Source organism: Oculina patagonica, chromosome 8 (genome assembly GCF_052425735.1).
Source record: "Oculina patagonica isolate OP01 chromosome 8, crgOcupat, whole genome shotgun sequence".
Taxonomy (NCBI): Eukaryota; Metazoa; Cnidaria; class Anthozoa; order Scleractinia; family Oculinidae; genus Oculina; species Oculina patagonica.
This window is the reverse complement of record NC_135765.1, coordinates 29,836,156-29,847,771: the sequence shown is the minus strand read 5'-3', so window position 1 is coordinate 29,847,771 and position 11,616 is coordinate 29,836,156. Positions and strand designations below refer to the sequence as shown.

At 41.4% G+C, this 11,616-nt stretch overlaps 3 protein-coding genes across 6 annotated transcripts in view; 1 reads left to right on the top strand and 2 right to left on the bottom strand.

Moving 5' to 3' along the window:
• The window catches only part of LOC144664006 (uncharacterized), a 358,501-nt gene that overhangs the window by 154,149 nt on the left and 192,736 nt on the right, over nucleotides 1-11,616 (bottom strand). The gene's annotated exons all lie outside the window — the stretch shown is intronic.
• LOC144664014 (uncharacterized) overlaps nucleotides 1-11,616 on the top strand; it is a 253,535-nt gene that overhangs the window by 192,411 nt on the left and 49,508 nt on the right. The gene's annotated exons all lie outside the window — the stretch shown is intronic.
• LOC144664025 (uncharacterized) lies at nucleotides 2,272-10,723 on the bottom strand. 3 transcript variants are annotated; one of them, XM_078525137.1, is made up of 4 exons: nucleotides 5,885-10,723; nucleotides 5,627-5,718; nucleotides 5,137-5,305; nucleotides 2,272-4,650 (listed from the first exon to the last, which is right to left on the bottom strand). In XM_078525137.1, the coding sequence occupies exon 1, from the start codon at nucleotides 6,474-6,476 to the stop codon at nucleotides 6,006-6,008; it is 471 nt and encodes a 156-aa protein (XP_078381263.1). In that variant the 5' UTR covers nucleotides 6,477-10,723; the 3' UTR covers nucleotides 2,272-4,650; nucleotides 5,137-5,305; nucleotides 5,627-5,718; nucleotides 5,885-6,005. The 3 variants fall into 3 exon arrangements, with proteins under 3 accessions (XP_078381263.1, XP_078381264.1, XP_078381262.1); XM_078525138.1 differs by having other exon boundaries at nucleotides 5,945-10,723; XM_078525136.1 differs by having other exon boundaries at nucleotides 5,627-10,723.

Sequence of the window (11,616 nt, the reverse complement as noted above, 5' to 3'; positions counted from 1 at the left end):
AAGAGAGAAAATTTGGGGACACCCAACGGATCATTTCGGTGAGCTTTTCGCTCTCTGAGCTTTTCGTCCGTGAAATGTTAGTTTGAACCGTTGTTGTTTTTGGAGAGGAAAAAATGTTGTTCTGAGGTCAGTAAAACGTCAGCCGGTTTTTGGAAAGATATCTACAGCTCCATCGCAAGTACGGGTTGTTTCCTAAAAGTTTCTGCCACTTTAATATACAGGTAGAAAATCCGACAAGATTTAACGGTGTTAGTTAACACAAACTCTCCTTAAAAAGGCCCCAAACGATACGAGCTTACAGTAAAATGACATTCTAAGACTTTTGATTGAATTTCCTCGTTGGGTGCTCGACCGAAAAGTGGCTTAGAAGAACACGAATTATGAACAACAGTAAACTTTAATGATTCGATTTAGTTACCCGGTGCACCACTATTGGGAATTTAATGAAACACTTCGAAGTTGCCCACAAATTCACACGCCGCAAGGACGTTTCCCTAATCGATCATCTGCACATTTCTGAGACGTGATTACAAAAAATCGAAAACGAGCGCTTTGTGTTGAGCAATTACACATGCACTGAATAGACCCAGTCTGGAAGTAGAAAGGTCCTGGCAACGAGATTACAGCAACAGTAGATCAGAGGCGCCATTATTATACTAAAATAATTTATTGTCAAAGAGATGCGTACTGCAACAGGGTGTTTATATAAACAACGCTAATCTCTAGTTTAGCATTGTCGAATAATTGACCCTTAAACTTGTACAACCACAAACTTCAAGGGCTTCAAGAGGTTCTGAAATCGTGGACTCCTTCCGATATTGCTATTAAACTTCAGAGCATTAGCTAGGCTGTTACCTCTTTTCTCCAAGTAGTTTTTTAGTGGAATACCTCATTTGGTTGCTCATCACTAGAAATGTGTTATAAAGTCAAAATCGTCGAATCCCTATCAATCACGTTAGCTCGCCTTTCTAGTTTTCCTAAAGAAGCCTTCAGGTAGGCGTGGTGGCCTTATGGTTAGCGCACCGGACTCCGGATCGGTCGGTCCGGGTTTGAGCCCTAGCCGGGTTCACTGTATTGTGTTCTTGGGCAAGACACTTTACTCCCGAGGGTAGGGGGTACCCTGTGATGGACTAGCATCCCATCCAGGAGGAGAAGAAATATTCCTAGTCGCTAAATGCTATCGAAACCGGGATAAGCTCCTGCAGTATGAGCCACTTGGCTTCACTTTTCCTCCCTTCAAAATAGCAGCACAATGACACAGTGAAGCGGTACAATAGTGGCAAGGTGAAGCAGTGAAACATTGGCGCAGCTGCGCAGTGGAAAATTGGCACAGGTAGCCTGCGTGGCAAGAGTTTCCGTACATTCTGGCCGCGCGAAATTCGGGGCAGAGCAAATTTCGCCGCAAATTTTTTCGCGGCCAAAATGCTGAAAAGCTCTTCGTTCGTAGGGAACGCTTGTTACGCAGGCTATGGCACAAAGAAGCAGTGACGCAGGGGTAAGTGGCACGGTAAAACAAAAGCCCAGTATATTGGCATTAAGGAAATTTGCAATTTAATTCTTATAGTATCGCAATGAACACGATAGTGATTTAGTTGTAAAGGTCCTTGCATTACTTAACACACTTTTCACTAGGCCTTATTCTAGCGTGAATTGTTTCTTTTGGCTCGACATCAATTACCGTTTACTTATTACAGTCAACTCTCTCCAAACGGACACCTCTATAAGACGGACACCTGGTGTTTGTCCCGTCCCTGCCGTATTTCAGTCATTTCACTTTAACTTTACTCCCTATAAAACGGACACCTTTCCAAGACGGACAGTTGCAGCCATCCCGACGGTATCCTTCCAAGAAAGAGAAAATTTATGCTTACTAATTATTTCATGAAATGCGCTGGATAAGATGTGATAAATAACCGAAATGTAACGATAGAGTTACTCGGTCATGGTATTCATGAAACTGTTATCGTGTAAATCACTACCTCGTGTGGTGTTAGTATGATATTTGCAAACGAAAATACCAATCATAGCACTGATCTCCCACAAATAACGAATTTTATTTTTTCTTTGTTCGTGAGCGGGCGGTATTCTACAAATCCTGCGATCTGATTGGTTCCGGGAGCGGGCGGTATTCTCCAATCCGGCCCGCTCACAGCCGGCGGTATCCGTTGCGAGATGAATCGTCGAGTGTGTTTTCCGCGCGAAATTATTTTGCAGCGTTGTACGAACGAAAACATGAAAGATTTGCTCTGTAAAATCGAAACAGCTGCTCATCAGTCGTTGTAAATGAGAAAGGACAAAATAGAAGTGGAATTAAAGGCCTCGAAGTTCTTCCAAAGGCGAGCAAACATTTCTTTATCGACAAAATCGAGTTCTAGTTTCGCAGTTTGTGGTTGTTTGTCTTGTTTGTACATTTCGCAATCATTTTAACGCCATTGCGGTAAGCTGCACCGGTTTTTAACTTCAAGTTTGAGTAACAACTGCCTTTTATCGGCCACTTTTTTTGCCACAACAAAACACTAGTTGACATCATTCAAGAAAATGAGGTTCTTTAATTAAAAAACAGTCAAAATAATTCTCGCAATATTGTGCCGTACCTTCCAAACTACGCATTTCATTCAGTTTCACTTTCGCACTGTTCATCACAAAGAAATTCTGCTGGGAATCAACGCAGAGTTTATTAATACGTTAAAAACAATTATGTTTAGCTGTACCGAAACTGTGTTTCAAGACCGAGATAATATTTTTTAGTCCGAGAATTACTATCCTACGAACACAGTTCCTTTCAAAACATTCATCGGGAAGCCGAAATCAATTTAAAAGTGTTCAGTTTTGTCAATGATATAAATGCTTTGCCTCGATCTTACATTTATGCCATATTTACTACTTCAATTTCTTTTTTTGAATCTCTTTAGTGTCAATTTAATATGCTAAACCTTTCTGTTAGTTCGGCTCATTTAAGCGAGGCTATTTTATTCTGAATTAAATAGCAAACAGGCAGCATTTTAATTACACTCTTGCTAATCCGTCGATCGACACAACATTGAAATGACGCGCGTATAGAAACAAAGATGTTGTGAAAAAATCTTCCTAGGTTTCTTTTTAAAACAAATAAAGTAGGAAAAAAATAAAAACGTTATTCACCAGCCTAGGTCGGTCCTTATTGGGAAAACCTGTGCCCTCGGTCTTGGAACCAAGACCTCGGGCACAGTTTTTCCCAATACGGACCGACCTAGGCTGGTGAATAACCTATATTTAATGTCACACTTGTTTGATAGCTACAGAAACGTGAATTGTTCCATGTTATCACGACATCTTTTCAATCTATAGTTGTTCAACCCAAGTCAATTAATTATTTAAGTTAGCGATTGCAAAAAATCGCTGAACTAAACTGAACTGAAATATATATCATCGCTATAGCAGAAGCTACTCTATTCAAATGACGTTACTGTTGCAAGATTGCTGTAGGAAAAATAATTCTTATCTATCCCGGCTTATGGCGGAGAACGGTGGAGAAGGAACGCACTGAGCTGGGACTAACATCGTGGGCTGCAGCAGCAGCTGTGGCCAAGAATAGGGACAGATGGCGAGCATTGATGTCCGGCCCTATCCCCCACCCGGGGGCAAGGAACTAAGATCCCGGCTTTTGGCAAGCAAACAAAAATTTTTAAAAATCTGTTAAAAAACTCATTAATAATTCATTAAGAAAATACAAAGGAAATTAATGTTTAATGAGTGTCTTTATATGTGATAAAGACACGGCTAAATTTTATGTCCAATTTTCTTAGCCAAAATAACCCAAAATCTAAATATCAGTGCAAGAATGAAAAGATCTACATCAGAGGTTTTTTGAAGCCGGTTAATAAACTCGCCGCTCGTGCTTTATCAAGTCTAAAACACTCGGCTGCGCGCGGTGTTTTAAACTTGGTTCTTATTTGTAAGATCAGCTCAGTCAAATTAACATGGTTAATTCGAACGCAGACATTGTATCTAAAAATCCAGCTCTCATGAAGTTTCAGTGTAAAATGACTAAGATGTGCTGTAGTATTTTAAGCCAGGCTCAAAGTGGAGCGGCGGAAAATGTATTATATTTTCCAGTGTTTTGTATGATTTAGTATAGTAGTTTTTTATGACTTGGCTGAATAAATGAAATAAAAGTAGTATGCTGAGCAGTCGCAAACAGTTTAAACCGCTGAATTAATAAGAACCTCATTAGGAACCTAAACAGCCTGATTTCCCACTAAACACACGATATATAAGAACCTATTCCGGCTGACTTGTAAAAATGTAGGTTCTTATGAGCGGGTGTTTACTTAGTTATAAAAAGTAACCGTTGAATACATGGTTACATAAAGTACACGTCGTTAAGCTCCAGGGTTTTGGGGCATACAGGATTCATCAGTCACGGTACACGGCAGTTTTTTATCGTCGTATCCATTTTTGCTATCCTTTTTGCTATCCTATCCTGTTCATCCGTTTGTTAGTTGTTCATTACTTCTGCAACAACGGGAGCAGTTGGATGCGGCTTTCCGTTACTTCGTGCTTTCTGCACGTCTGTGAGTGGCGAAGTGTCCTGTGCATTGGAGGACTGCTTTAGCTATGGTTGTCATTTTGCCGTTTCTCCACATTCGTCTAATTACTGGCAGGTACAAGCTATAACAAATTTAAAAGGAATTAGTATAGTAAAAAAAGTGGAAGTTGATTACAACATTGCATGTAGTAAAAATGATGTTAAGGTTTCTAACGTGTTTACTTAGGCAAAAGCAACAACATTAACAGCAACCAAACATACCTAAAATAATGGTGAAAGAAACGAGCTGGGATTCATGCATTCGTTAAGCGCAATGACATACTACTGATATAAATGATAACAAGATGAATAAAAAATAAAAGCGACATGATTGATCTTTGTGCTCTATTTAAGTATTGAGTCTATCCCGTCGGTTTTGACAAGTTTGCCTTCCTTTTAGTAGATATATCATACTAATTTTTTTCGGTTATCTTTTTGACAGAAACCAAATCCCCAATTTCTGTCTTTTGCAACAGAGCATAATTTAAAAATATCTGTGTGTACACATTTCTTTTGTGGTCTATCAGGAAAACTGAAGAAATTGAATTCAGGGTTAGTGTGATTCTTACCGAGTCAGGTTTCTTGCGTTGGTCAGCAAAATAGTTGTTAAGCCTAACAGCCCACTTGAGAGTCTCCTCACTAACCCTTGAAGGCGCAAGAGATGCTTCATTATGCGAACGTCTTTAATTTGTAGTTGATCAAAACGCAGCTACTGCTCTAATCTAACGACATCGTTTTCTGGAGGACAGAACAAACAAATTCTTCTTACACTTGCCTACAATGAAAGGAATTTAAGCATATTAAACCATATATCGGAGGTTTTCAGGTAAAGCTTTACTTTTGTATGAGAAAAATGTTCTACGAATATTTATTAAAAGCAGGTACTCAGTTGAAATTAAAAAAAATGTTTCGTAAAATTTAGTTAACTGTATCTAAGAAAATTTCTGTACATCCTGGCTGCAGATTGATATTTCTTTTATTAACTGGAACATACTTTTCTCTTCTTCGGTTGCTTCCAGCCATCACCTATCCCACGTACCTAACGCGTGCTATGATTACCTTATAGGCATGGCCAGACCTATCAGTAATGTCCGCTCGGTCCGTAAACTGGAAAGACCTCTAGCAATACTTTCCCAGTACGGCCTGGTTAACTACAACGTAAGTAAATGAAATTAAAAATCAGTAAAAGTTTGTTATACAAAAATGTGGATGTGGACGATCACCGACTTATCATAAAAACAAACTTAGAACCACAAATCGTTAACAGAGTTAAAAACAAGAAATCTTAGCTAACCTATTGTTCCGTCGATATATTACCTTAACTTTTTTGGTCAATATCTTATTTTGTTTGCCCTCTGCTCCACTGTTCTACTGTACCTCTGTTCCCTGTGACTCTCTCACTCGATGCCATCGTTTCCCTGTGCCACTGTGCACTATGTCATTGTTTCACTGTCGTTCCACTGTACCTCAGTTCCACTGTGCCACTGTTCCACTGTGCGACTGTTCCACTGTGCCGCTGTTCCACTTTGCCATCGTTCCACTGTGACATTGTTCCACTGTGCCACCGTTCCACTGTGCCATTGTTGCACTGTGCCACTGTTCCACTTTGCCACCGTTCCATTGTGCCATTGTTCCACTGTACCACCGTTCCTCTGTGCCATCGTTCCACTGTGCCACTGTTCCACTTTGCCAAATTTCCACTGTGCCATTGTTTCTCTGTTCCACTGTTCCACTTTGCCAAATTTCCATTGTGCCATTGCTCCACTGTGCCATTGTTTCTCTGTGCCACTGTTCTACTTTGCCTCAGTTCCACTGTGCCACTGTTCCACTGTCCCTCTCTTCCCACACGCCACCGTTCCAATTTCTCACTGTTATACTGTGCCATCGTTTCCATGTGTTTACGTTCCATTGCGCCTCAGTGTCATTGTACCAGTGTGCTTTGTTCCACTTTTACTGTGTTTAACTGTTCTTTGTTCCACTGAGCCACAGCTCCACTGTGCCCTGTTTCACTATGTCATTCTGCCTCCATGCCACTAAGCCACTGTTCCACTGTGCCAGGTGTCCACTGTGACACGGTTCATTATTCCACTGCTGTACTGTGCCACTGTTCCTCTGCGCCACTGTTTTACCGTACCTCAGTACACCGTGCCTCTGTTCCACTGTGCCTCTTTTCCACGGTGCCTCTGTTCCACTGCGTAACTGTTACCCTATGAAACCGCTCCAATGTGCCTTCGTTTCACTGTGCCACTCTGCCTCAGTGACCCGTGCTTCGGTTTCACCGTGCCTCCGTAACACTGTTCCACTGTGCACGGCTTTACTGCTCCAATGTGCCTCTGTCCCGCAGCTCCACTGTGCTATTGTTCCACTGTGCCACTGGTTCACTGTACAACTGTTCCCTGTGCCAATGCTTCACTGTAGCACCGTGCATCTTATCCACTGTATTGTGACTCTGCGCCACTGTTTCCGTGTGCCCGTTTCGCTGTGCTTTTGCATGATCATGACTGTTGCACTGTGGCACAGTTTCACTGAACCACTCATCATCCGTGCCACTGCTCCACTGTTTTACGATGCCACTTTAACTCTGTTCCACTGTGCCTCCGTTCTTTAATGCCACTCAATTACACTGTGCCATAGTTCAACAATTCCACTCTACAGTGCCACTGTGCCTATGCTTCGCTGTGTAACTGTTCCACTATGCCTCTGTGTCACAGTGCCACCGTTATTCTGTGCTACTGTTCTTCTGTACTGCTGTTCTATTATTGCACCGTGTGACTGTCTCACTGTATCATTGTGCCACTTAGCCACTGTGACTCTCTTCCTTTGTGCCACTGTTCCACTATGTCTCTCTGCAACTGTTTCTCCGTACCACTGTTTCACTGATCTACTATGCAACTTCTTACTGTACTACTGCATTATATTGTATTTTTCTACTGTGCCTCTATCTCCACTTTGCCTCCGTTCCATCTGTTTCACTGTGCCGCTGTTCCACTGCACCACTTTGCCACTGTGTCTCTCTGGCACTGTTTCTCTGTGCCACTGTTGTACAGTGGCTCAGTTCCACTGTACTTCTTTTCTATTGTTTATCTGTGCCTCTGTGGGAGTGTTCCAATTTTGCTCTGTGCCACTGTATCACAGTGCCGCTGTTCTATTACTTCCACTGTTCCACTATATTCCAAAATTGTGCGTCTGTTACACGGGTTTAACTGTCCCACTGAGAAGCCACACCACCGTTCTTCTGCGCCAATGTTTCAGTGTGCTGCGGAACCTCTGTTTCATTTTGCTTCTTTTTCCTTGTGCCACTATATTATTGTGTCCTTGTTTCATTGTGCCACTGTTCTTCTGTGCGACTGTGCAACTTTTCCGCTGTTGAACTGTGCCACAGTTTCACTATACCATTGCTCCACTGTGCCACTCGTCCACTGTGCAGCTGTTGCTCCGTTCCATTCTGCCTCTGCTCCATTGTGCCGCTGTTCCACTGTGCCCCTGCTCAAAGTGTCACTTTCTACTATGCCGCCATGCCACTGTGTCATTGTTCCATTCTGCCTCTGTTAAGCTGTGCCACTACATTCCACTATACTGCCAGTCTATTGTTACACTTTCCCTCTACGTTCCCTGTGCCATTGTCCCACTCTGCGACTGTGCGTCTGTTCCACTGTGCCTGGGACTGTACCACTGTACTATTGCGCTACGGTTCCACTGTGCCTCTGTTCCACTATGCATCTGTTCCACTGTTTCTCTGTGCCACTATTCCACTCTCAGTATGATTCCCTGTACTGTGCTGGTCTATTTTTGCACTGTGCCTCTGCGCAAGTGTTCCATCGTTGCTCTGTTCCACTGTTTCAGTGCCACTGTTTTGATCGCCCATTGTTCCACTGTAACACTTTGCGTCCATTCTTCCTCTGTTCCACCATTTCTCTGTGCCACTGTCCCACACTATCAGTGTCACGGTGACACTGTTGGTCTATTGTACCTTGCCACTGTTTAACTTTGCCACTGTTCCGCTGTAACTCTGTTCCACTTTGCCACTGTTCCACTGTGCGTCTGTTCGACAGTGCCACTGTTTCATTGTTTCACTGTACCTTCCACTGTTACATTGTACCTCTTTTGCTCTGTGCGACTGTGTCTCCGTGAAAGCATGACACTAGTACTGTTCCACCGTGCCACTGTTCCATAGTTCCACTGTACCTCTGTTACATTGCGCGTCTTTTGCACTGTGTGACTGTGCCTCCCTGCAACCATGCCACTGTTCCACCGTGCCACTGTTCCACTGTTTCATTGTTCCACTGTACCTCTGTTACATTGTACCTCTTTTGCAATGTGCGACCGCGTCTCCGTGAAATCACGCCACTGTTCCACCGTGCCAATTTTCCATGGTCTTGACAATATATCTCTGGTGTGAGGGTTATGGGTTTAGGAAACACTTGTGGTATGCAAATGCAATTAAAATTGTATTCCTTGAATCATTTTGGCGAGGAAAGCAAAAATCAAAAGAAATTAAGTCAAACGTTGACCTGCAATATCGAACTTAATTAGCCGAAACAAATTTAGATTCACAGTCACCTTTCATAAATATAGCCCACCTCTCCTTCACTCATTCAATGTTGTTTCGTTTTAATTATTTGTTTTCGCCGAGCCAAAAAAATAAATAAATGGAAGTCCGGAGCGGGTGCAATGCCTGTTTTTATTGCGTCAACTCGAGTAGAATCCGTGTTTTAACGTCATAGTTTCAGATTGTATTCTTATATTTTTACAAACAAAAAGGACATAGCGGTGGTTGAATTTTGAATTAATGGTATTTTAGACCAGGAATACCACAGTTATTAGTTATTTGACAAAAGATACCTTTAAAATGAAACAATGAATCACGAACTGGCCTTCGAACAGGCTTCTTAATGGGGTAAAGAGGAACAAATAGGGCCGGAGCCAGCCGAGCGAGACCTTGGTAGGATACCACGTTCTCTTGAACGCGATCGTCTTTACGTGTTTTCTGTTCCATATGCAATTTTATTGATTAAACACTTGAGGCATGGCCAGCTAAAATCGTGATATAAGCAAAACATTATCTACAATACCGGACTTTGAGATCAACAATAAGTGATTGAAAGCGGAAAGCGGGTGTAAGATCAATTTTTAATTTGTCTTTATCAGCATTACCCAAGATTAATTGTAGCTTTATTTTACGGTTCTTACACACATACTACACATATATAATATATGTTATCGTAAACCGAAAATTCTTACTTGACTGTTAAAGCTATCAGATTTTTGTGGCATACATTCTCTAAGTATTACTCATTTGTCAACGAATAACGAGGATATACCTTTCAAATAAAAAATATCTTTTAAATATCTCAACAAAACATGAATGAATCAATGCCAGGTTAAAAGCGTGACACAAAACTGGGACCCAACAGAAAAACCACTCATTGCGATTTACAACTGTTACAAAACCTAGGCCTAAGTCACATTGGTTAAAAGTTGAAAAAAATACCCCAAAGTTATTTTCATCTAAAACAAAAAACCACATTACTCAAAACAATTTACTACGACTCGAGTTCAATCTCAATACCATCTCGGTAGAGAATTCACGTAGCTATAATGTTTATAAGAATAACGCCATTGTATGCGAGCAATACTGAATCTGAGCGGGCATTTTTTTTTTTCTATAGGAGCCCACTTAGTGCTACAGAGGCCCGTTAACCCGGATGCGCGTTATCGAAAACGTTCTACTTGTTTATTTAAGCGGGGAAAGAATCATTAAATTTTAACGCATTTCTTTGGAGTGTACGACATCATTTTGGCGTAAGCAAACAATCCGAAACAATCTAGAAACGATTTCAGGAAAGGAAACTTTTTTGCTCACAAATTGAAAAGAGAGAAACCTTGTTTTTCAGTGTATTCAAATACGTCTATTGTGCAATTACTAAGGAAAACGCTAAATTGTCTAACTTGTGTGAAAGTTAATCTGTGATCATATTACTTTTCTTGGTTTCCCCATGGCTACAAAGAACGCAGATCACTCAATTATATTTCAAAATTCCGTATAAAAACGCGGTGCTGGATGATATACAACAGAGTTTATGATAAAGACGAAACCTGTTAAATAGTTAAAAACTTCAAACCTAAACATGCGAGAAGAGTCCATTCCGTAAACTGAAACAAGAGTCTCTATTGTTGCTCTAGTTGCTGTAAAGTAAAAACAACACGATTACCATGTTCCAAGCGGAGTTCACTGATAACCGCTTCACTAATGTGATTATCAATCAAATACAACTCTCTCAGAACTTTATTCTCTCTCTGTGTTCCAGCTAGTCCAGTAGCGCCAACGTCACCAATGTTATTGCAAGACAAATACAAATCTGTCAGACTTGTGCTCTTTTGTAATGCTTCAGCTAGTCCAGTGGCACCGTGGTCACCAATGTTATTGCCAGACAAATTCGACACTGTCAGACTTGTGCTCTTTTGTAATGCTTCAGCTAGTCCAGTGGCACCGTGGTCACCAATGTTATTGTAAGACAAATTCAACACTGTCAGACTTGTGTTCTTTTTCAACGCTTCAGCTAGTCCAGTAGCACCGTGGTCGCCAATGTTATTGCCAGACAAATCCAACTCTGTCAGACTTGTGTTCTTTTTCAATGCTTCAGCTAGTCCAGTAGCACCGTGGTCGCCAATGTTATTGCCAGTCAAATCCAACTCTGTCAGACTTGTGTTTTTTTGTAATGCTTCAGCTAGTCCAGCAGTACCGTGGTCACCAATGTTATTGTAAGACAAATACAACTCTGTCAGACTTGAATTCCATTTAAGTGCTTCTGCTACAACAAGAGCGTCAGCGCCAGTTCTCCCTCTGCGACTAAGAGCTTTATGTTTAAGCAATGAACCAGAAACACGTGCCAATTTCAAATGAAAATCATTCTTTTCTTGTTTGCATTCTCGAATGCACTCCAATACAACAGAAAAGCAGTCACCGTCATCTTCATGGTTCAATTGTGTCGTTAAACTCTTGACAAGTGCTTCTGTTGTTTCCTCGCAACGTACCGCTATCATACCAC